Source organism: Meriones unguiculatus (genome assembly GCF_030254825.1).
Source record: "Meriones unguiculatus strain TT.TT164.6M chromosome X unlocalized genomic scaffold, Bangor_MerUng_6.1 ChrX_unordered_Scaffold_30, whole genome shotgun sequence".
NCBI lineage: Eukaryota > Metazoa > Chordata > Mammalia > Rodentia > Muridae > Meriones > Meriones unguiculatus.
The window spans coordinates 4,964,828-4,990,916 of NW_026843706.1; the positions used below are offsets into that span (position 1 = coordinate 4,964,828).

The 26,089-nt window shown below is 38.9% G+C and overlaps 1 protein-coding gene and 1 long non-coding RNA gene across 2 annotated transcripts; one reads left to right on the forward strand and one right to left on the reverse strand.

The window, feature by feature from the left end:
* Positions 1–163: 163 nt before the first annotated feature.
* On the reverse strand, positions 164–20,095 carry LOC132651454 (uncharacterized). The gene is made up of 4 exons (XR_009589105.1): positions 19,580–20,095; positions 18,417–18,556; positions 601–1,161; positions 164–269 (listed from the first exon to the last, which is right to left on the reverse strand). It is a non-coding gene; the product is annotated as an uncharacterized LOC132651454 (long non-coding RNA).
* A 4,602-nt stretch (positions 20,096–24,697) lies between these two features.
* Positions 24,698–25,678, forward strand: LOC110543591 (melanoma-associated antigen B18-like). Its single transcript, XM_021629872.1, has one exon. It carries the CDS (start codon positions 24,698–24,700, stop codon positions 25,676–25,678), a length of 981 nt encoding a protein of 326 aa, XP_021485547.1.
* Positions 25,679–26,089: the final 411 nt, after the last annotated feature.

The following is a 26,089-nucleotide window of genomic DNA, read 5'->3' on the forward strand; positions in this document are numbered from 1 at the left end:
CAGCAACACACACACTAAAACAGCTACTCTAGTTGAACAACTTCGCATCCATTATCTCACACAATTATGTTTAATCACTGAGTTAAGTGTATTTTAATTAATATGAATTTTAAATATCGCACAAAATGTGATGGAGTTATAGCTCAGTAGTTAAAGAGCACTTACTGTTTGTTCTTTTAGAGAAGTTAAGTTTAGTTTCTAGCATCCATACCAGTAATTCATAATGGCCTGGGACTCCAGCTCAAGTGGATTGCAAATTCTCTTCTTGCCTTTGTAGGTAATTACAAACATGTGTTCACACAAACATAGGTATAAACACTTGAATGACAAATCCATTTTAATTGATTGAGAATTTCATATATGCATGGATCTAGTCCATTCTCTTTCCTTCCCTTCCAACTTCTTCTCTATCTCCATCACCAATATCCCTTCTCAATTTTTTGTTTTCTCACTTTTTATTCTAAACACACAGAGCCCACTTAATACTGCCAGTGTGAGTATGGGTAGTCTCTCAGGGATCTTATTCTTGAAGAAAACTGTCTTTCTCCCAGAATTTATCAATTTCCAGTAGCTTTTGGACAAGGGTTAGAGCTACCTTACCACTTCCCACTCCATGCTGGATTTTGTCTGTCTTGATCTTGTGCAGTTCTTGTCCATTCAGTAAGTCATAATAAAACAAAAATATTAAAATAAAATTATACTCCAATTTAGTATCAATTCAGAAAATTGACTTATAGATGAAAAATTTTATAAAACTAATGCAAACCTAATTTATATCTCTTTTTTGACATTGTATGAAATCCAAACTTATTGTTATATTTTTCTTGGTATGTTTGTATTTAGAGATTTAAGATGCTTTTTTTTTAGATTTAAGGTTGTACACATGCAATCCTAATAACATTTATGTTTTAATGATTTTAATGTTCATTTTCTCATATGGATAGTTTTGTGACCTTCAAAATACAGATCTTCTCATTGTCTGTACTTGGAAGTAGGACCTTTGGGAAAGCAGTTAACTTTAATGAGGCCCTAAGTGTGGGATTCCAAACCAATTGCGTTAGTGTCTTATATAAAAAAAGAAAAAGCAGTATTTTTCTTCTCTCACATTCTTTCCATGCAGCCACTGAGGAAATTCCCAGGAAGGACACAGAATGAGGTCATCTGCAAAGTAAGAAGGGAACCTTACTAGACATTGAACATTCTGACATGTATGTCTTAGAAAACCAGCCTCCAAAACCAAGGGAAAATAAAATTGTTTAATTCATCTGGTTTTATGCAATTGCCTTTCGACACCATAAGTGGACTAAAAGTAGTCCCTCACTCATCACTCATTCTAAGTTGATACTTAGAATCATAGGTGGCAATAAATTCTATGCTTTTCTCTGAGGGGCCTGTGGTCAAATTAAATTTGTAAATTAGACATAGGAAACTAATACATCAGTTTTTTTTTTACCAACATAGTATAATAAAAGTCTTGCAAATATTCAACACATATTACATTCTGAATTGTTCTCGTTCTTCCTGTGATGACATAAGATGATAAAGTTCCTATATAATAGGGGCAAATCCATGCACTGTGGAACATAAGCACTGTTACTAGAGCAGCATGACAAACTATATCATGTGCATATGCTGGACAATGAGATGATCCATATTCTGGCCTAGATATGCGAATAGTGTATAATTTTACCATGTTACAAAAATTAGCATGCAATTTAACATTCAGGAATTATTTGTTTCTGGAACTTTCTATAAGTGATGCTATTGAAAGTAAATTCGTGGGAAATAGGACAATAGAGGTCTGTCTGCCATACATTGTCTTTGATAACCAAAATTTCATTCATGAGTCAATAACATTGAGTCTATTCTCACTGGAAAAGTACTTTCTTCAGAACGAGTAAGGTGGTAATACTGGCTGAGTTTTTTATGCAAAAAAAGTTATGTGTGAACTAACATGTTAACATGGAATAGATTTGTGTCCACTAGAAAATTAATGTCAGTTATTTTTTCTCCAAAATGTAAGCTCTTTAGTATTTATCATGACAGAAAAAGAACTGAAAGGATTTTCAGTTCATTTTTTGTGTGTGTGTAAGTAGAATGTCTATATGGTATTTCCTTTTCATCTTTGAAATTAAAGCTAAACAGTGTGTGTCTGCATGCTCATGCATATGTGTATGTGTGTGTGTGCACATGTGCACTGATGCAGGTGGGTGTGGGCATGTGTGCTTATGCATGTATGCACACATTAGCCAATTTTCAATAATTTCATCCGGACCACTATGTCAGATTATATATTTTAATTGCCTTGTTTTGATTGAGATTGCACAAATTGCTGTAAAAAAATTTTTCATTATTGTTTCTACCCATCATTCTTATCTTTGCTTTAGAAACAACTGTCAGTTCCATTGGTTCCATTCTGTCCTCTTATTCCCTGTAACACTTTTTTTCTGACATTATTTCTTTCTCTGTTTCTTCTGTACATTTAAGAGTTTCTTACATTTGCTTTATATATTTTTGTAAATATGTAGTGTACAGATGCAGAAGTCATCATGAAAATTCTTTTCTCTTTTAAAGAAGTAAGCCATTTATGGAATTTGTTGCAGTTTTTATCAGTTCTGTCCACATCAGAACCTGAGTGTAGTTTTACTTCATATTTATATTTCTGCTGTTGCTTCTTTTTCATGTCTAATATGTAACTGTCTCTGCATTTTCAATCATTACAATTATTTTAGCTTATGAGTTTCATTTGTATATAAAATGTAGCTGAGTTTCCTTGTTTGAAATACCAATCTGAGAATCTATAATTTAAATATAAAAATTAGCTTATACATATTTAGAGTAATCATAGATATGTTTAGAAGTATTTTTGAAATCTTTATTTTCCTACTTTAAATGATTTTTTAATGTTTGTAAATGTCATTCTGCATTTGAATTTTTTGTTTTAGTTTTTTTATTATTATTATTTATTACAATTTATGCAGTTTGCATCCCAGCTATGGCCCCCTTCCTGATCTCCTCCCAATCCCACCCTCCCGCCCCCTCCTTCCTCAGTGCCCCTCCCCAAGTCCACTGATATAGGAGGTCCTCCTCCCCGTCTATATGCCCCTAACCTATCAGGACTGGCTACATTTTCTTCCTTTGTGGCCTGGCAAGGGTGCACCCCCAGGGGGAGGTGATCAGAGAGCCTGCCACTGAGTTCATGCCAGAGACAACCCCTGCTCACCTTACTAAGAAACCCACATGGAGACTTGAGTCTATGTTCTATATCTGAGCAATTGTTTTAGGCTCTCTTCATGCATTGTTCTTGGTTTGGGGTATCATTAACTTCAAGGCTGCCAGGACTCAGGTATTGTTGGCCCTGTTAGTCTCCTTTTGGGACAACTCTACTCTTCAGGTGTTTGTATCTCCACTGTCTTTCATAAAATTCCATGCATTCCAGCCAAATTTGCCTATGAGTTTCAGCCTCTGCCTTGGTACCATTATCAGGAGAGTCTTTCATAGGCCCTCTGTGGTAGGCTCCTGTCCTGTTCCCTGTCTTCCCCTGCTTCCAATATCTATAGCCTTTGCCCTTCTAAATGAGGATTGAGCATCTTCCCGAGGGTTTTCCTTGTTGTTTATAGGACTATAAATTTTAGTATGTTTATCCTATATTCTGTGTCTAATATCCACTTATGAGTGAGTATATACCATGTGTGTCTTTTCTGGGTTACCTCACTCAAGATGTTATTTTCTAGTTCCCACCATTTGCCTGCAAATTTCGTGATTTCCTTGTTTCTAATAGTTGAGTAGTATTCCATTGTGTACCTACTATAATTTCTGCATCCATTCCTCAGTTGCGGGGCATCTGGGTTGTTTCCAGGTTCTGGCTATTAGGAATAGACCTGCTACAATGATGGCTGAGCAACTATTCTTGTTGTATAGTTAGAATATTTCAGATATATGCCTAGGAGTGATATAGCTAGATCTTTTGGTAGCACTAGTCCTAATTTTCTGAGAAAGTGCTAGGTTGATTTCCAAAGTGATTGTAAAAGTTTACATTCCCACTAGCAATTGAGGAGGGATCTTCTTTCTCCACCTGTTTTCTAACATGTATTGTCATTTGAGTTTTTGATCTTAGCCATTCTGATGGGTGTAAGGTGAAATCTCAGGATTGTTTTGATTTGCATCTACCTGATTACTAAAGATGTTGAACATTTCTTTAACTGCTTCTCTGCCATTCGATATTCCTCTATTGAGAATTCTCTGTTTAGCTCTATACCCCATTTTTTAATTGGATTACTTGGTTTGTTGGATTTTAGCTTCTTCGGTTCTTTATATATTCTAGATATTAGCTGTGTGTCAGACATAGGGTCAGTGAAGATCCTTTCCCATTTTGTAGGCTGTCATTTTGTTCTGATGACAGTGTTCTTTGCTTTACATACAGTTCTCAGTTTCATGAGGTTCCATTTATTGATTGTTGCTCTTAGAGCCTGTGCTGTTGGTGTTCTGTTCAGGAAGGTGTCTCCTGTACCAATGAGATCAAGGTTCTTCCCCACTTTTTCTTCTAACATGTTAAGTGTGTCCATTTTTATATTGAGGTCTTTGATCCACTTGGATTTTAGTTTTGTGCTGGGTGTTATATATGGATCTGTTTGCATTTTGCTACATGTAGACATCCATTTAGTCCAGCACAATTTGTTGAAAATGCTCTATTTTTTTTTCCATTGTGTTGTTTTGGCTTCTTTGTCAAAAATCAAGTAGCCACAGGTGTGTGGGTTTATTTCTGAGTCTTATATTCAATTCCATTGATCCACCATTCTGTTTCCATGTTAGTACCATGCAGTTTTTACTACTGTCACTCTGTAGTACAGCTTGAGATTTCAAGTATGGAGATACCTCCAGAAGATCTGTTATTGAATAGGATTGTTTTAGCAATTCTGGTTTTGTTTGTTTGTTTTGTTTTTCCATGTGAAATTGAGAATTGTTCTTTCAAGTTCTTTTGTGTTGGTATTTTTATGGGAGTTGCATTGAATCCATAGATTGCTTTAGGTAGTATGCCCATTTTCAGTATGTTAATCCTACTGATCCATGAACATGAGAGACCTATCCATCTTCTGTTATTTTCTTCAATTTTTTTCTTCAGACATGTCTTTTTTTTTCATACAGGTCTTTCACTTGCTTGATTAGAGTCACACCAAGATACCTTATGTTATTTGTGGCTATTGTAAAGGGTGTTTTTTCCCGTATTTCTTTCCCAGCCATTTTACTTTTTCTATGCAAAAAGGCTACTGATTTTTTTTTTTTTTTGAGTTAATTTTGTATCCAGACACATTGCTGAAGGCATTTATCAGGTGAAGGAGTTCTCCGGTAAATTTTTTGGGGTCACTCATGTAGTGATACTTTGCCTTCTTCCAATTTGCATTTGTATTCCCAATTTGTAGTTCCAATTTGTATTCCCTTGATCTCCTTTAGTTGTCTTATTGGTCTAGATAGGATTTCAAGTACTATGTTGAAGCGGTTGGGCAGCCTTGCCTTGTCCCTGATATCAGTGGAATTGATTTAAGTTTCTCTCAGTTTAGTTTGATGTTGGCTATAGGCTTGCTGTATATTGTCTTTACTATGTTTGGGTATGTGCCTTATGTCCCTGATCTCTCCAATATTTTAAACATGAATAGGTGTTGGATTTTGTCAAATGCTTTTTCAGGATCTATGGAGATGATCATGTTTGTTTGTTTGTTTGTTTTCCTTCTGTTTGTTTATGTGGTGGATTACATTGGATTTCCATATATTGAACCATCCTTGCATGCCTGGGATGAAGCCTACTTGGGCATGGTGAATGATATCTTTTATGTGTTCTTGGATTCTCTTTGCAAGTACTTTATTGAGTATTTTTCTATCAATGTTCATAAGAGAGATAGGTCTGAAGTTCTCTTTATTGTTGTGTCTTTGTATGGTTTGTAAGGTATCAAGTTTACTTTGTAAGGTATCAAGTTTACTCTGGCTTCATAGAATGAGACTGGTTAATATTCCTTCTGTTTCTATTTCGTGGGATAGGTTTGAAGAGTATTGGTGTCGGCTCTTCTTTGAAGGTGTGGTAGAAGTCTGTGCTGAAACCATCTGGCCCCGGGTATTTTTTTGCAGGGAGACTTTTGATGACTCTGTTTCTTTGTGTGATTTAGGATTGTTAATTCTATTTACATGATCTTGGTTTAGATTTGGTAAATGGAATCTATCAAGAAAATTGTCCATTTCATTTAGATTTTCAGATGTTGTTGCATATAGGCTTTTGAAGTAAGACCTAATGATTCTTTGAATTTCCTCAGTGTTTGTCTTTATGTCCCCCCTTTCCTTTCTGATTTTGCTGATTGGGATAGTTTCTTTCTGCCTTTTATTTAGTTTGGCTATGGGTTTGTCTGTCTTGTTGATTTTCTCAAAGAAACAACTCTTGGTTTATTTGATTCTTTGAAATTGTTTTATTTGTTTCTAATTTGTTGATTTCAGCCCTGAGTCTGATTATTTCCAAACTTCTTTCTGAAGGCACTTAGTGCTATGAACCTTCCTCTTAACACTACTTTCATTGTCCCATAAGTTTGGTAAGTTGTACCTTCGTTTTCATTGAATTTTAGGAAGTCTCTAATTTCTTTTTTTTTTTTTTAATTTCTTTTCTGATCCAGCTGTCATTGAGTATAGAGTTGTTTAGTTTCCGTGCATGTATAGGCTTTTTGTTATTTCTGTTGTTGTTCAGATCTAGTTTTAGACCATGGTGGTCTGTTGGATACAAGAAATTATTTTAATATTCTTGTAGCCATTGAGGCTTGCTTTGTGTCCAACTATATGGTCAGTTTTGGAGAGTTTTGTGGGGTGCTGAGTGTTTGTGGGGTGCTTTTGAGTTTGGGTGAAAAGTTCTGTAGACATCTATTAGGTCCATTTGATTTAGGACCTCTGGAAGTGTCATTATTTTCCTATTTAGCTTCTGTCTAGGTGATCTGTCCCTTGGTGAGAGTGGAGTGTTGAAGTCTCCCACTATTAAGGTGTTGAAATCGGTGTGTGATTTGAGCTTTAATAATGTTTCATTTACAAATGCTGGTACTCTTGTATTTGGAGCATAGATGTTCAGGATTTTGATGTCTTCTTGGTAGAATTTTCCTTTGATAAGTATGAAGTTACCTACACCGTCTCTTTTGATTAATTTTGGTTGAAAGTCCATTTTATTACATTTTAGAATGGCTACTCCTGTTTGTTTGTTTGTTTGTTTGTTTGTTTGTTTGTTTTTGGGGGGTCCATTTGCTTAGAAAACTATCTCCCAGCCCTTTATTCTCAGGAAATGTCTATCTTTGTGACTTAGGTGTGTGTTTTATATGAAACAGATTGTTGGTTCTTGTTTATGCATCCATTCTGTATCTTTTCATTGGAGAGTTGAGTCCATTGATGTTGAGGGAGGTAATGACCAGTGCCTGTTATATCCTTTGATTTTGATTTTGGTTGTGGTAATGTGTTTGTGTGCTTGGCTACTTTTAGTTTTGCTGTAATGAGGTTATTTATTTCCTTTGTTTTCCTGAATGTAGTTTGCTTTCTTGGATTGTATTTTTACTTCTAGTATCTTCTGTAACACTGGATTTCTGAGTAGGTATTGTTTAAATTTGTTTTTTTTTTAATTAATTATCTTGTTTTCTACATATAGGATGATTGAGAGTTTTGCTGGGTATAATAGTCTGAGGTGACATCTTTGTTCTCTTAGGGTCCACATGATATCTGTACAGGCCCTTCTGGTTTTCTTAGTCTCTTTTGAGAAGTCATGTGTGATTCTGATGGGTTTGCCATTATTTGTTACTTGTCCTTTGCCCTTCCATCTTTCAGTATTTTTTTTCTTTGTTCTGTACACTTACTGATTAGATTATTGTGCAGCGGGAGTCTTTTCTTTTCTGGTCTAATTTATTAGGTGTTCTGTAGGCCTCCTGTATGCTTATAGGCCTTTCCTTTCAATTGGGGAAATTTTCTTCAGTTACGTTAAAAGAAATTTTGAGTCTTGGAGGAGGGAATCTTCTTTTTCCTCTATTCCTATTATTTTTAGGTTTTTATCTTTTCATGTTGTCTTGGATTTCTTGGATGTTTTTGTCAGGAATATTTTAGATTTAATGCTTTCTGTGATGGATACGTCGGTTTTTTCCATTATATATTCCACACCTGAGATTCTTTCTTCCATCTCTTGTTGTCTGGTGGTTTTGTTTAACTCTGTAGTTCCTGTTTTTTCCCTAAGTTCTTCCTTTCCATAATTTCCTCTGTTTGTGTTTTCTTTACTTTTTCCTATTCTCTCTTCAGATCTTGAACAGTATTATTTGTTTCCTTCACCTGTCTGACTGTACTTTCCTGCTTTTTCTTTAATTCCATCACCTGTTTGTTTTTGAACATTCTTTTTCTTTTATTTCTTTCAGTGATTTAATTATTTCCTCTCTGAAGTCCACAACTTCCTGTATTTCTTTATGGATGGTCGTAATATGTTTGACTTTATCTTTCTGTATTTCTTTACACATTTCATTTGTTTCCCACAATATCCTCTTCAAAAGCATAGATGTAAGGTCACCTTTTTGAATTTCACTTATAATAGGGTGCCCAGGGCTACTTGTCCCTGGATTACTGGGTTCTGGAGATGCCATATTGTTTTGACCTTTGTTGGTTGTGCTTTTATGCTTGCCTCTATCCATCTCACTTTCTGAAGTGTTGGCTGTTATTTTCTGATGCTTGCTGGAATCCTGGGGTGGGGAGAATCCCCTTTGCAGGAAGATAGTTGTTCCTGAAGAGTTTTTTGTGTATGGCCTCTGAATGGTCAGTGCTTCTCAGAGAATTGCCAAAACTCACTTCAGGTATATGGATCTGTGGGGAAATTGCAGTCTCGGTAGTCAGTGTGGTGCTCTCCTATTACCAGGAGAAATCCTGGAGACAGCTGCCCTGCCACTGAGTTTCTTGCTCTGAATTTATTGGGCTGCTGCTGGTAGTCTTACACTGTGTTTGCTAGGAGCAGCCCTTTTGAAGAACCACGGAGCCCCGCAATTTGGTCAGTTTAGCAAGGGAGACAGGTTCCCCTTGGTTTTTTGTCTGGGGGCTGATCCCATGGATCCCAGGCTTCCTTGTATCTGAGGTTGGAGCTCTTTGTCACAGTACCCAAGTGGTGATCAGTGGCAGGTGAGCTCCACACTCAGGTGTGTGGCAGTAGGGGAGAGCCCTGAGCCTGCAGGAACCCAGGAACTTTTCTGGGGATTAGCTAGGTGTCTTGAGGTTGGAGCTTTGTTTTCCCCACTCTAGGGTTTCCTCCAGACAGGGAGATCAAGTCTGTGGTGTTTTGGGGTCCACAATTCAGTCTGGGATGCTGAGTAGAGCAAGCAGGCACAGGCAGGGAGCTCTGTGCTGGTGACTGGATGCCTGTAGGAACCATGGAACTTTTCCTGGGAACTTTTTGTGGTAGTAGCAGGGGTTCCACTAGGTGCCCTTAAGTCCAACTTGATGTTTTCTTCACCATGGGGTTTCCTCCCAAAAGAGAAACCCATTCTCTGATGTTTTATGGCATAGAGTCCTGTCTGGGACAGTGAGTCTTGCCTACAGGCCTGTGGCTCTGGGATGGTGGCTGAGTGCCTGCCTGAACCCAGGACCTTTTCCATGAGTCTGGGTGACCTGAGGTCAGTCAGTTCTGATTTCTTCCTTCACCCTGTGGTTTTCTCTAGACTGTAAAACCCAGTGTCTGGTATTGTGGAGCCCACAGTTCAGTCTGGGATGGTGATCAGAGCATGCAGGCCTGTGGCTCTAGCTTGGCAAGAGAGGGCCTTCTGGGACCCAAGAACTCTTCCTGGGTTTGGCTGGGTGACCAGAGAAAGTACTCTATTGCTTCCCATACCATGTGGTTTCCTCTCACCTGGGAAACAGTTGTTGTTGTTTTAAGGCCCAGAGTTTGCTCTTTTGGTCGCTGTGCAGTCACTGCAGGTTCTGACCCTGCAGCCTTAGGCCACCACCTCCCAAGCCTACTTTTTGTGAATATCTTCTTGGAACCAGTGCCTGGCAGCTCTGAACTTGGGTGCTCATTCTCACTTCCTGTGGAATAAATACCTTCCTGTACTGAGACTCCAAACCTGAGCACCCCCTCTTACAATCCTATGGACATCTGGATACTAGAGGCTCCTGTCTCCAAACTCAGGAGACCATACGCAATATCCTGTGGACACTTTCCTGGTCCCAGTAGCTAGTGTCACTCACTATCACCTCCCAGTGGAGAGGATGCATTCCAGTACACTGCTCCATTCTGCCTACTCCCCACCTGCCTGGTTTATCCAGGTCAGAATCAGCCAGCATAACTCATGCTATGAACGCAGCGGAGCTGAGCTAGGTTTGAGACCAAGGTTCCATTCCCCACAATCTAAGGGAAGCCTGTGGGACACTGGAGCAGCTCTAGGCAAAGAGATCTATCCATCAGCAGTCTGGCTTACCTAGGCAAGAATCAGTGAGCCCAGCAAAGAGAACCCAGTGGAGCTGAGCAAGGCACCTGACCCAAGTTCCATTTTCCTCCTCCCCAAATAGGCCTGTAGAGCAGTGGTGCAACTCTAGGCTCAGAGATCTTTTTACCTGCTCCCCAGCAGGATAGCCCACCTGGGTTTTATAAAAAAACAAAACAAAACAAACAAACAAAAAACAAAAAAAATGCAGTCAGCCCTGCCAGTGAACCCAGTGGAGCTGAGCCAGGCCTGGAATTCAAGTCCCATTCTCCCCCTTCTTCAGGAAGCCTGTGGAATACTTGACCAGCTCTAGACTCAGAGATCTTTCTGCCTGTGCTGCAGTTACCTGGTCACAAATAGTGAGCCAGCAGACAGTGAATCCATGATTTCACTTATAGTTAATATGATTCTTAATCCTTAATGTCAAATTTGAAATATCATGTTTGTCAAAGTTTCTTTGTACCTACAATATGCATGCCTTTTGTACATATTGTTCAGAGCTTTAAAAGCCACTATTTCAACACTAACAATACATAAGGGGACATTTCTTAATCCATCTTAATGAAAAAAATTACAGAAAATATGTGATAAATATAGCAAGCTAAGTCCTATAAGTCTATTTTGTGTCACAACATTCAATTTGTATTATCTGGAGGCAATAGAATAAATTGGTTGTAAAAATATTGAAATCAGAGGAGTGGTCATGATCATGGGATTCCTGTCTTATGTAGCTCTGTCTATCTAACCAACTTGATTTCTTGGTTCAGTTTCCTTAATTGTAAAATACTATAATTATATAATTACAACCAAAATAAGTTGAAACTATTGTTTAGGTGATATCAATGAAGGCTCTGATATTAGAAATATATGTACAAATATTTTGTAGGCATTTAATTGTTCATTACATTTCTTTGAACTTATATTTACATATTATAATATTTTCATAATAAAGACAGCAAATACATGTATTTAGTTTCAAGATCATGCTACTGTGAAAAGCAGATCCATTTCCTAGTATCTTTTTTTACATGTGTATTTAATTGTTCATTTGTTTTTCTGATTATTACAATTTATTAACTTTTTTATTATTATTAATTACATTATTCATTTTGTATCCCCCATAAGCCCCTCCCTCCTCCCCTCTAGATCCCACCCTTCCTCCCCTTTCTGCATGCATGCTCCTCCATGAGTCCACTGATAGGGGAGGTCCTCCTCTCCTTCCTTCTGATCTTAGTCTATCAGATCACATCAGGAATGGCTGCATTGTCTTCTTCTGTGGCCTGGTAAGGCTGCTCCCCCCTCAGGGGGAGGTGATCAAAGAGCAGGCCAATCAGTTTATGTCAGAGGCAGTCCCTCTTCCCATCACTATGTAACCCACTTGGACACTAAACTGCCATGAGCTACATCTGTGCAGGGGTTCTAGGTTATGTCCATGAATAGTCCTTGGTTGGAGTATGAGTCTCTGGGAAATTCCCTGTGTTTAAATTTTCTTGTTCTGTTGCTCTCCTTGTAGAGTTCCTGTCCTCTCCAGCTCTTGCTATTTCCCACTTCTTACATAAAATTCCATTCACTCTGCCCAACAGTTGCCATCAGGCTCAGCATCTGCTTTGATAGTCGGCAGGGCAGAGTCTTTCAGAGGCCCTCTGTGGCAGGTTCCTAGGTTGTTTCCTGTTTTCTTCTTCTTCTGATGTCTATCCTCTTTGCCTTTCAGGATGGGGATTGAGCGTTTTAGTTAGGGTCCTCTCTTTTGTTTAGTTTGTTTAGATGCACAGATTTTAGTGGGTTTGTCCTATGTTGTATGTCTATATGAGTGAGTATATACCATGTGTGTCTTTTGCTTCTGGGACAACTCACTCAGGATGATCCATTCCAGGTCCCACCATTTACTTGCAAATTTCAGGATTTCCTTATTTTCCATTGCTGAGTAATACTCCATTGTATATATGTACCACAGTTTCTGCATCCATTCTTCAGTTGAGGGGCATCTGGGCTGTTTCCAGCTTCTGGCTATTACAAATAAAGCTGCTACAAACATGGTTGAGCAAATTTCCTTTTTGTGTACTTGAGCCTCTTTTGGATATATGCCTAGGAGTGGTATGGCTGGATCTTGAGGAAGCGCTACACCTAGTTGTCTGAGAAAGCACCAGATTGATTTCCAGAGTGGTTGCACAAGTTTACATTCACACCAGCAGTGGAGAAGGGTTCCCCTTTCTCCACAACCTCTCCAGCATGTGTTTTCACTTGAGTTTTTGATCTTGGCCATTCTGATGGGTGTAAGGTGAGATCTCAGGGTTGTTTTGATTTGCATTTCCCTATAATGGCTAATGATGTTGAGCATTTCTTTAAATGCTTCTATGCCATTCGATATTCCTCTACAGCGAGTTCTCTGTTTAGCTCTGTTCCCCATTTTTTAAGTGGATTACTTGGTTTGTTGCCTTTCAGGTTCTTTAATTCTTTATATATACTGGATATGAGTCCTCTGTCAGATAAAGGGGTGGTGAAGATTCTTTCCCAATCTGTAGGCAGTCACTTTGTTTTGATGACAGTATCCTTTGCTTTACAGAAGCTTTTCAGTTTCATGAGGTCCCATTTATTGATTGTTGCTCTTAGAGCCTATGCTGTTGGTGTTTTGTTCAGGAAGTTCTCTCCATACCAATGAGTTCTAGGTTATTCCCCACTTTTTTTTCTAGCCGATTTAATGTGTCTGGTTTTATGTTGAGGTATTTGATCCACTTGGACTTCAGTTTTGTGCAGGGTGATAAGTATGGATCTATTTTCATTTTTCTACATGTAGACATCCAGTTAGACCAGCACCATTTTTTGAAGATGCTATCTTTTTTCCATTGTATGATTTTGGCATCTTTGCCAAAGATCAGGTATCCACAGGTGTGTGGGTTTATTTCTGGGTCCTCTGTTCGGTTCCATTGATCGACCATTCTGTTTCTATGCCAGTACCATGCAGTTTTTGTTACTGTTGCTCTATAGTGCAGCTTGAGTTCAGGGATGGAGATACCTCCAGAACAGCTTTTATTGTAGAGGATTGTTTTAGCAATTCTGGGTTTCATGTTATTCCATATGAACTTGAGAATTTTTCTTTCCAGGTCTATAAAGAATTGTGTTGGCAATTTGATGGGCATTGCATAAAATCTGTAGATTGCTTTTGGTAAAATGGCCATTTTTACTATGTTAATCCTGACAAGTCATGAGCATGGTAGATCTTTCCATCTTCTCATATCTTCTTCTAATTCTTTCTTCAGAGACTTGAAATTTTTTTCATACAAGTCTTTGACTTGCTTGGTTAGGGTTATACCAAGGTACTTTATGTCATTTGTGGCTATTGTGAAGGGTGTTGTTTCCCTAATTTCTTTCTCAGCCCTTTTGTCTTTTGTATACAGGAGTGCTACTGATTTTTTTGAGTTAATTTTGTATCCGACCACTTTGCTGAAGGTGTTTATCAGCTGTAGGAGTTCCCTGGTAGAGTTTTTGGGGTCACTCATGTATACTATCATATCATCTGCCAATAGTGATAATTTGACTTCTTCCTTTCCAATCTGTATCCCCTTGATCTCCTTCAACTGTCTTATTGCTCTAGCAAGGACTTCCAGCACTATGTAGAAGAGATATGGAGAGAGTGAGCAGCCTTTTCTTGTCTCTGATTTTAGTGGGATTGCTTTAAGTTTCTCTCCATTCAGTTTGATGTTGGCTATAGGCTTGCTGTGTATCGCCTTTACTATGTTGAGATAGGTGCCTTGTATCCCTGATCTCTCCAATACTTTAAACATGAATGGATGTTTGATTTTGTCAAAGGCTTTTTCACTCATCTAGGGAGTTTATCATGTGTTTTTCTTTTCTTTCAGTTTGTTAATATGGTGGATCACATTGATGGATTTCTGTATATTGAACCACCCCTGCATACCTGGGATTAATCCTACTTGGTCATAGTGGATAATATCTTTGATGTGTTTTTGCATCAATGTTCATAAGGGAGATTGGCCTGAAATTCTCTTTCTTTGTTGAGTCTTTGTTAGGTTTAGGTACCAAGGTGACTGTTGCTTCATAGAATGAGTTTGGTAATGTTCCTTCTGTTTCTATTTTGTGGAATAGTTTGAAGAGAATTGGTGTTAGCTCTTCTTTGAAGGACTGGTAGAATTCTGTGCTGAAGCCATCTGGTCCTGGGCTTTTTTTTTTGGATGGGAGACTTTTGATGACCACTTCTATTTCTTTGGGGGATATAGGACTATTTAGTTGATTTACCTGGTCCTGATTCAGCTTTGGTAAGTCAAATAGATCAAGAAAACTGTCTATTTCATTTAGATTTTCAAATTTTGTGGCTTATAGACTTTTGAAGTAAGTCCTAATGATTGTTGGATTTCCTCAGTGTTTGTAGTTATGTCCCACTTTCATTTCTGAGTTTGTTGATTTGGGTGGTGTTTCTCTGCCTTTTAGTTAGCTTTGCTAAGGGTTTGTCGATCTTGTTGATTTTCTCAAAGAACCAGCTCTTGGTTTCATTGATTCCTTGAATTGTTTTATTTGTTTCCAATTGATCTTTTTCAGCCCTGAGTTTGATTATTTCCACCCATCCTTCTTGGTGTGTCTGCTTCTTCTTTTTCTAGGGTTTTAAGTAAGCCATTAAGTTGCTTGAATGAGCTGTCTTGAATTTCTTCTTGAAGGCACTTAGTGCTATGAACTTTCCTTTTAGCACTGCTTTCATTGTGTCCCACAAGTTTGGGTATGTTGTGTCTTTATTTTCATTGATTTCTAGAAAGACTTTAATTTCTTTCTTTATTTCTTCCCTGACCCAGCTGTCATTTAGTAACAAGTTGTTCAGTTTCCATGTGTGTGTAGGCTTTTTGCTATTTCTGTTGTTGTTGAGGTCCAGCTTTATTCCATGGTGATCAGACAAGATACAAGGGATTATTTCAGTCTTCTTGTATCTGTTGAGACTTGCTTTGTGACCCACTATATGGTCTATTTTGGAGAAGGTTCCATGAGGTGCTTTTGTGTTTGGGTTTAACGATCTGTAAATGTCTGTTAGGTCCATTTGATTCATGACCTCTGTCAGAGATACTGTTTCTTTGTTTAATTTCTGTTTTGTTGACCTGTCCTTTGTTGAGAGTGGGGTGTTGAAGTCTCCCACTATTAATGTGTGGTGATCTATATGTGGTTTAAATTTTATCAATGTTTCTTTAACAAATGTGGGTGCTCTTGTATTTGGGGTGTAGATGTTCAGGATTGTGATGTCTTCCTGGTGGAATTTTCCTTTGAGTATGAAGTGTCCTTCCCCATCTCTTTTTATTAATATTGGTTGAAAGTCTATTTTATCAGATATTAGAATAGCTACTCCTGCTTGCTTCTTGGGTCCGTTTGCTTGGAAAGTCGTCTTCCAACCCTTTACCCTCAGGTAATGTCTATGTTTGTTCCTTAGGTGTGTTTCTTGTATGCAACAGATTGCTGGGTTTTGTTTACGTATCCATTCTGGTAATCTGTGTCTTTTTACTGGAGAGTTGAGTCCATTGATGTTGAGAGAGATTAATGACCAGTGGCTGTTAGATCCCTTGATTTTGATGTTGGCTTTGGTCATCAGGTTGTGTGCTTGGTTGCTTTTTGTTTTACTGTAGTAAGGTTAATTATTTCCTGTGTTTTCTTGAAAGGAACTAAATTTTTGGGTTGTATTTTCTCTTCCAGTGTCTTCTGTAATGCTGGATTTGTGTGTAGATACTGTTGAAATTTGTTTTTGTCATTGAATATCTTATTTTCTCCATCTATGAGGACTGATAGCTTTGCAGGGTATAGTAGCCTGGGCTGACATCTGTTTTCTCTTAAGGTCTGCATGATATCTGTCCAGGCCCTTCTGACTTTCATAGTCTCTGTTGAAAACTCAGGTGTGATTCTAATGGGTTTGCCATTATATGTTACTTGGCCTTTTTCCCTTGCAGCTTTTAGTATTTTTTCTTTGTTCTATATACTTACTGTTTTGATTATTATGTGCCCAGAGGATTTTCTTTTCTGGTCAAATTTGTTGGGTGTTCTGCAGGCCTCATGTATTGTTATTGGCCTCTCCTTTAATTTGGGGAAATTTTCTTCAATGATTTTGTTGAAAATATTTTCTGGGCCTTGGAGAAGGGAGTCTTTTTTTTCCTCTATACCTATTATTCTTAGGTTTTGTCTTTTCATATTGTCTTGGATTTCTTGGACGATCTGTGTCAGGAATTTTTTGGATTTAACATTTTCTTTGACAGATACATCAATTTCTTCCATTGTATCTTCTACACCTGAGATTCTTTCTTCCATCTCTTGTAGTCTGTTGATTATGCTTACCTCTGTAGTTCCTGTTTTCTTCTCTAGGTTCTTCCTCTCCTTTATTTCCTCCATTTGTGTTTTCTTTAATTTTTCCAATTCTATCTTCAGGTCTTGAGTTGTTTTGTTTACTTCCTTCACCTGTCTGATTGTACTTTCCTGTTTTTCTTTTATTTCCTTCAACTCTGTTTCTTTTATTTCATTCAGTGCTTTAAGCATTTCCTTTCTAAAGGCCGTAAACTGTTTGGCTACAGCTTCCTCTATTTCTTTACGGATGGCAATATTCTGTTTGAGTGTATCTTCCTCTATGTCTTTAAGTATCTTATTGGTTTCTCTCTTATCATCTTCTTGAGCATAGTTGTTAGGTCATCTTCTTGGATTTCAGTTATGCTGGGGTGTCCAGGGCTACTTGCCCCTGGGTAACAGGGTTCTGGAGATGCCATTTTGCTCTGTCTTTTGTTGCTTGAGCTTTTATGCTGGCCTCTACCCATTGTGCTATCTCAGGTGTTTGGGGTTATTTTCTGGTGATTCCTGGGGATCCTGTGGTGGAGAGAATCCCCTTTGCAAAAACCTGGTTTTTCCTGAAGGATGTCTTCTCAGCTTTTTGGGTATAGTCCCTGGATGGCTGGCGTTTTTTCAGGAGCTGCTGCTGCTCACCTCAGGAATAGAGACCTGAGTGGTAACTGTGGTCTTTGTTAGTCTAGAGGGTTCTCCTCTTGCCCAGGGAAGTCCTGAGGACAGCTGCCCTGTTTCTGGGTTTCTTGCTGTAAATTTAATGATCAGCTTCTGTGACCCAGTTGGACATTTGGCACGTAGCAACTGTTTGTGCTTGTCTCTGGAGCACAGCTGAGTGATGGAGGCTCGGCCCCGCTGGTCTGGTAGGCTTTTTCCAGGGAAGGATTGGGTGATTTAAGTCAGTACAGTTTCCTTCCTTCCCTGTGGATTCTCTGGAGACAGGGACTCCCAGTCTCTTTTTTTGCCCTGGTGTGCACGCACTGCTCAGTTTCCGCCAGCTGGCTGGCCGCAGGAACCCCCTGTGTCTAGAGCACAGCTGGGTGATGGTTGCTCAGTCTCCGCCAGCTGCCTGGCACAGAGAAACTGCCTGTGTCTGCCTTTCCGGCCTTTGGGAGCCTGGGAGTCTGCCTAAACTGGGTAATTTTCCCGATACCTTTTTGAGGTTGGGGTGTTGGTTGAGTGCTCTGAGATCAGACCAGCTGTTTCCCTCCCTGTGTGTTTGCACCGGACAGTGAAACTCATTCGCTGGTGCCCACAGTTCTATCTCAGGCTGCGAATCAGGAGCACAGGCAGAGCTCTGTGCTGGAGCCTGGCTCCCCGGTTCTGGCTCCTGGCTGGCTCCTGGGGTGCCCGTGGAACCCGAGTCTTTTCCAGGGGATGTCTGGGTGACCTAAGGTCGTTCCCAATTGTTTCCTGCACTTTGGGGTTATCTCTCGACTGAAAATTCCAGTCTCTGATAGTGTGGTGCACACAGTTCAGTCTGGGACCGTGACCAGAGACACTGGCTTGTGGTTCTGGGCTGGGCCTGGGCCTGGGGCTGGGGCTGGCGGCCGGCAGCCAAGCGTCTGGCAGAACCGGATCTCTTCTGTGGTTTAGATGGGTAAGTTAAAAGCTGATTAAATCCCCCACCATGGGGTATCCTCTCACCTGGGAAACACAATCACTGTGTTTTATGGCCACGAGTTCTGATTGCTGGTCACTTTGCTGATCCTGGTGTGCTGATGGTCAGAATGAGAGTCCTCCAGGTGCCGCCATCTTGCCCCCTTATTTGTTCCATTTCCTAGTATCTTAAGGCATGAAAGAAATAAGAATATCTGTTACCTACAATACCTGTATATATATATTTTTTTTAATTTTATGTGTGTAGGTGGTTTGCCCACATGTATGTCTATGTACCACATGCCTGGTGTCCATGAATCTAAAAGGAGGGTGATTAATCCCCTGTAAGTGGAGTTATACACAGTGTTGCACAACTATGTGGTTGCTGGGACTCAAACCCAGGTCCTTTGGAAGAACAGCCAGTACTCCTTACAGCTAAGCTGTCTCTCTATTCCCTGGTGCTTTAAAACATTAATTAAAAAAAACTTAATGGAAGCATATTGGCTATTCTGTTTCTTAGATACCCTTGTCTAGTTTCAGTATGATTGAAAACAGTCCCCCCACCTGGAATGTTTCTTGCACTAAAGTTAAGAAAAAGCAATATTTCCTGATTCTGTTTCCATCCAACTCCCAACACCATCAGTCTCATTTTCATTTTCCCACATTTTTCCTTGAAATTTCTGTGAACGTTCTACTTATTTGTGTCCTTCTTTCATTTTTGTGGCTCTGTTATGTCGCAAGTGCAGGTTGATCTCCTATGGAGCTAATAAATTTTATATTTCAGCAAGGCCCCGATGAATTCCAGTTAATTTTATATTATTTTTGCTTTTTCAAGGATGACTCCCCAATTTAATAAATATTAGGCACAAACACTAAATTTACTTTGACCACACATAGATATATTGTAAGAATATCCTCATAAAACCATGCCTAACATGATTACTCAAGCATGATCTGAACATTGTGTAAATGTACCACAATTTCTGTATCCATTCTTCAATTGAGGGATAACTGGGTTGTTTCCAGGTTCTGGGTATTAGGAATAGAGCTGATACAGACATGGTTAAGCAAATGACCTTGTTGTATACTTAAGCATATTTTGGATATATGCCTATAAGTAGTATAGCTATATCTTGAGGTAGCACTATTCCTAATTGTCTGAGAAAGCACAGACTGATTTCCAAAGTGACTGTACAAGTTTATATTCTTACCAGCAATGGAGGAGGGTTCTCCTTTCTCCACATCCTCGCCAGCATGTGTTGTCACTTGAGTTTTGATCTTAGCCATTCTGATGGGTATAAGGTGAAATCTCAGTGGTGTTTAGATTTGTATTTCTCTGATGACTAGGTAATTGAGCATTCCTTTAAGTGTTTCTCTGCCATTCACTATTCCTCTATTGAGAATTCCCTGTTTACCTCTGTACCACATTTTTTACTTGTACTACTTGGTTTACAGTAATTGTTGTACAATACACAATGGAATACTACTCAGCAATTAAAAACAAGGAAATCATGAAATTTGCAGGCAAATGGTGAGAACTAGAAAAGATTATCTTGAGTGAGTTAACCCAGAAGTAGAAAGACATACTTGGTATATACTCACTTATGATTGGATATTAGACATATAATATAGGATAATCAATACTAAAATTTGTACACCTAAAGAAGCTAAGCAACATGGAGGACCTTGGTTAAGATAATCAGTCCTCATTCAGAAAGGCAAATGGGATAGACATCAGAAGAAGGAGAAAACAGTGAACAGGAGAGGAGCCTACCACAGAGAGCCTCTGAAAGACTCTGCCCAGCATGGTATCAAAGCAGATGCTGAGACTCTTAGCCAAACTTTGGGCAGAGTGCAGGGAATCTTATGAAAGAAGGGGTAGACAGAAAGACATGGAAAGGAGAGGAGCTCCAAAAGGACAGCAACAGAACCAAAATATCTGAGCCCAAGAATCTTTTTGAGACTGATACTCCAACTAAGAACCATTCATGGAGATAACCTAAAACCCCTTCACAGATGTAGCCTATGGCAGCTTATTCTCTAAGTTGGTTCCCTAGCAAGGGAAGAGGGACTGTCTCTGACATGAATTCAGTGGCTGGCTCTTTGATCACCTTCCCCTGAGGGGTAACTGCCTTACCAGGCCACAGAAGAAAACTATGCAGCCTGTCCTGATGAGACCTGATAGGCCGGGGTTAGATAAAAATGGAGAAGGACCTCCCCTATCAGTGGACTAGGGGATGGGCATGGGAGGAGAAGAGGGAGGGAGGTTGGAATTTGGAGTGGATGAAGGAGGAGGCTACAGCTGGTATACAACATGAATAAATTGTAATAAATTTAAAAATAAAATAAATTTTAAAAGATTCCATCTCACCCCATTAAAAAAAATAAAGAAAGAATTAGAAAGTCATTCAGAAGGGCAAAGAGGATAAACATCATCAGTAGAAGACAGAGAACAGGATAGGAGCCTTCCACAGTGGGTCTCTGAAAGACACTACCCATCAGGGTATGGAACTCAGAGATGCTGAAACTCATAGCCAAAGTGTGGGCAGAGGGAATCTTATGGAAGAAGGGGGAGATAGAAAGTCCTGGAGGAGACAGGAGCTCTACAAGGAGACCAACATATCCAAAAATCCTGGGTCCAGGGGCCGCTGCAGAAACTGAAATGCCAACCAAGGACCATGCATGGAGAGGACCTAAGGCCCCTGCTCAGATGAACACCATAGGCCACTCGGTTTCCAAGTGGATTCCCTAATAAATTGCTCAGGGTCTGTGTCTGGCATGAACTCAGTGGCTGGCTCTTTGATCACATCTTCCTGGGAGATGCAGTCTTGCCAGACCACAGAGGAATATGATGCATCCAGCCATGATGAGACCTGATAGATAGGCTAGTGTCAGATAGAAGGGAAGGAGGACCTCCCCTGGACTAGGGAAGGGGCATAAGAGAGAAAACGGAGGGGGAGTAGGACTGGGAGGATAAGAGATGGGGCCTATATCTTGGATACAATGTGAATAAAATGTAATAAATTATAACAAATGATTGCTTAAAAAAAAAGAATTAGAAACATGTTGAGCCAGCAAGTATTTTCTGCTAAGCTTGATAACTTGGATTCAATCACCAGGACCCACTTAGTGGAAAAAGAGAACCGATTTCAGCTTGTCTTCTGACCAACACATACATGTTCTTAGTATACATGTACCCACACACAAAATAAGTAAATGTAATGACATTTTTAATTAAATGCATATATAAGGAGCTTAGTCTATAGTAAGAACTTACAGCTATTGCTACTGCTATTATTTTTATGTGAGTAGTAAAAAGCTATGAAAAATGTTGTCTGTTTAGGACAGGAATTTAATAACAAGAAAAGTAACTGTGATTTTCCTGAAAGATTTCAAATAACTTCAACAAACTTCTGGTGCCATATCAGGAAACTCTTCAAGGAAAGAATTTCCACAAACCATGCAGTCTAACTTGAAACATACTTGTGTGGTTGTAGGTGGAGCTTGTTCCCATGTTTGTTTACCACTTCCATAAAAAGCAATGTCCTAAGTACCTCCAATTGCAAAGAGAATGGCAGACTCAGAGAATATTTGTGCCCTCATGGCAAACAACTGAGTTAAATGACATCCTAGATAAACTGTTCCTGGAGATAGCCACAGAATAGTCCACCTAAACAGTGAAAATTACAGTCTTCTTGACAGCGCCTGAGACTTTCTCTAAGCTACATAATAGGACAGAATAACAACAACAACAAAACAAGCATTAACAAACATAGAATAACTGAAATAATTTATTATATTCTATCAGACCACAGAGGGTTAAATCTAGAAATGAACAGTAAGAGAAACTAGAGAACATACACAAACTCATGAACAATGACCAACATACTGAATGATGGTCATGAAAAGAAGAATGCATGCTAGGAAGATGGCTCACTGGGTAAAGTGCTTTCTGCACAAGCATGAGGACCTGAGTTGGAATCCCACACTATTTATTTTAAAAGGCGGGCATGGTGAAATCTGTAACCTTAACAGTGGAGACAATAGAGAACAGTGGTCTTCAGAACTCTGGTCAGCCTCTCTGGCCAAAGCAGTGATCTCAAAGTTCAGGTAAAGACCTTGTCTCAAAAAGTAATGGAGAGTCTAATAGCAGAAGACACCTGATGTTAATGTCTGGCTTCCACTTGCACATGCACAGGCAAGTACACCAGCAGGCATACACATATATGCCTGTATCACATATAAAGAACATGTGCACACATACATGGATGGAGAGAGGGAGAGAGAGAGGAATGAAGGAGAGAAAGCACAAGTGCTAGGGGAATTAAAAAGCAGGTACAAAAAAAAATCAAAAAGAATTTCTAAGAAGATAAAATAAAATGAAAATAAAACATACCAAAATCAATCATGATAGAATAAAAGCCATGGTAAGAGTGAAGTCAATGGCTACAAGTTGGTTTATTAAAATTTTAGAGATTTCAAATAACAATGTTCCTTTGAGTCTAGAAACACTAAAAACTAAAATGTAAAAATCAGTAGATGAAGCAATTAAAGTCAGGGGAAAAATCAATGACATGGAAATAAAAACTACAACAAATAATGAAACCAAGTGTTGTTTATTTGAAAAGGTAAACAATAATGAGAAAAACAAAGCCAAGCTAACAAGAAGAAGTGAAAACAGTTCAATCCTTGTATTGTTGCCATAGACTTTTGTGAGTTCATGTATACATATATAAACTCTTTTATGTCTGGAAATAGCTGTTTATTTTGAGTCATCCCACAAATCTGCTTTGCAGTTGTGGGTCTTCCCATTAGTGAAGAAGTGTTTCTGATAAGGGTTGAGCTATATATCACGTTGAATGAAGTAACTCAACCCAGAAAGAAAATATTGCATGATTTTTCTTATATGTGGATGTTAATTTTTAAGCCTTAGATGTATGATTCATTACAAATATCCACAGAGATTAGGTAACAAAAGGGAATGAGGGGACCTTCCAAGGAAGTGAACGTTGGAATTTCTTTGACCCAAGCTTGTAGAATATGTAAATGGAATTTCTTTTATAATGGTTTTAAAGTAGATTTATCTGATTTAGCTATAGGTTGGTTATTATTATATGAACTTCTATCTTGATGTTTGTCTTTTAGTTGTTTATCTCACCAATCTAAGGACCATAGAGAAAAAAACAATTGTAATTTCTTTCAAACTTTTTAAAATTTAAATTATGTTTTGTTATTATCACTGGTGGTGTTTTTGTGGCAGGATCGTGCTAGATGGCCTTTGCAGGACTTGAATTGCTATCCTCCTATTTTAGCCATACACCAGCACACCAGAACAGATTTGTTTTCACATAAAATAACACATACAATTATCCATTGTTATTTGGATAATGTTTGGTTTTTGTTATGTATAGATATTGCATTGTGTTCAAATAAGGATGAACCTTGTCCACTACACATGGATATTGTTAGTGAAAACTTCCTAATGTTTTAGTATAGAAGCTTTAAAATGATAGGTACTCTTTATATAAAATTTGTATACTTCTTTTATATACTTTCTTATCCATTTATGCTGTACTTCTCTGACATGTATATCTCAGAGTTTCATAGTTACACACACATGAAAGCATCAAATAAGAAGTCCGTTTACTCTTTACCCAGCAACTAATCCAACAGTTATACTCAAACTGACAGGGTCGCTATTTTCAATCTGCATCAACATGGTTGCTCTTTAGGGACTGTGTTGGTATGACCAGAAATGGATAACCCTAATAGCCACTTTTTTTCTACAGCCATTATTTTCGGCTTTTCTTCAAGACCAGTGAAGCCTCTGAGGAAGCTTTGGCTTGAGCTTTAGGTAAGGAATCGTAGGAACCTCTGTTTGTCAAGATATCTTCTGGGACACTCTTGCCACAGACCAGAGGCCCTTCCAAAGAGATCTGCTTCGTTTTATCCAACTCAACCCCTAAATTTTAATTCCAGTGTCTCCAATTGATTTTGCTGTGCCCCTACACTTCTGCTTGGCAATCAGGGATAAAAGCTAGACAGAGGCACCGTTCAGCAAAGGGAGAAAAAGTATTGGTCAGGAGGAAAGTAAAATATATATATATATATATTGTGAGTTGGAACTGACACTACAAGGACTAAATCTTCCCTTCACTTTTGGGTTCCTTAGTCTGTACTCTTAAGGGAACCATACAAGGCAGTCTTTTGTGGCATAATGGTAGATTCTACCAACACAGACTGTACAAATGATATTATCCTCTGTTTTTCAGGGTGACCCCTTCTTCAACTTGTTTGCTGTACTACCAGTGGTCCCCACTGTAGACATCATGCCTCGTGGCCAGAAGAGCAAGCTACGTGCCAGTGAGAAGCGCCGCCAGGCCAGTGCTAAAAACGCACCAGAGGGAGAGGCCTCTTCTGGTCCTTTGTATGGGTGTCCAAATCAGGCGATTCCTGTTGACGGTATGCCTGCACCTCCCAGCTTGCCACAGGGAGCTCATTCTACCTTTGCACACACTTACGCAAATTCAAGTGTCCAGAATGAAGATGAGAAAAGTTCTGATGACTCTGACAGCATTGAGGACTGGTATAAAGATCCTATCAACCACAAAGTAGTCTTACTGGTACAGTTCCTCATACAGAAGTATCAAAATAAGGAGGTCATTACAAAGGCAGATATGCTGAAGTCTGTTATCAAAACATCTAAGAGTCACTTCAATGAAATCCTAAAAAGAGCCTCAGAGCACATGGAACTGGCCTATGGTGTTGATCTGAAAGAAGTGGATCCTGTCAGGCACTGCTATGCCCTTTTTAACAAACTAGAACATACCCTTGATGGAGTTATGGGTGAAGAAATAATGCCCAATAGTGGCCTCCTAATGATTGTGCTGGGTGTGATCTTCACGAAAGACGACTGTGCCACTGAAACGGAGATCTGGGATGTGCTAAATATGATGGGTGTTTATTCTAACAGAAAACACTTCATCTATGGCGATCCTAAGAAGGTTATCACTGAAGATTTGGTACAGCTAAAGTACTTGGTGTACCGACAAGTGCCCAACAGCAATCCACCATCCTTTGAATTCATGTGGGGTCCCAGAACACATGCTGAAATCAGCAAGATGAAAATCCTGGAGTTTTGGGCCAAGATTCATGATACTACACCAGATGCCTTCCCACATCTGTATGAAGTAGCAGTGAAAGATGAAGAAGAAAGAGCCCAAGCCAGGGCTATAGCCAGGTCTCGCACTACTACTATGGCCAGTTCATATTCAAGAGCCATGCCTGGCAGCTCATCCCATGCTAAGTAATAGCTAAGGCTTTTTCTTCACTTTTTATAAAAGTCTATCAGCTACTTAAGAGTGAAGGGCTAATATGAGATAAGGGAGCAAGTGCTTATATTTCTATTTCTGCTATATATTAGTAACTTCCAGTTTTAACTTTTTCATTTTTAGTTTTAGGTTCTATTTCAAAGGTTGAAGTCTGAGGAATATTTTCTTTGTGGAAACTAAGGACAATGGACATTTTAGGTAGTAGAAGGGCAACATGGGTCTATAAGGAGCATACTGAATATGTTGAATTCCTCTGTCATATTTGTTTAAGTTTCATCTTACTTTTTCTATTATATTTCAGATGTTTCTTTTAACAGGTTTTAGTTTTCAGAGCTTTAAAAATATAAAGTTATAAATGGATTTTCTTATACATTTAATATAGTTTAATAG

Coding starts and splice junctions, on each gene's coding strand:
- LOC110543591 (XM_021629872.1), top strand. CDS start 24,698: ATGCCTCGTGGCCAGAAGAGCAAGCTACGTGCCAGTGAGAAGCGCCGC.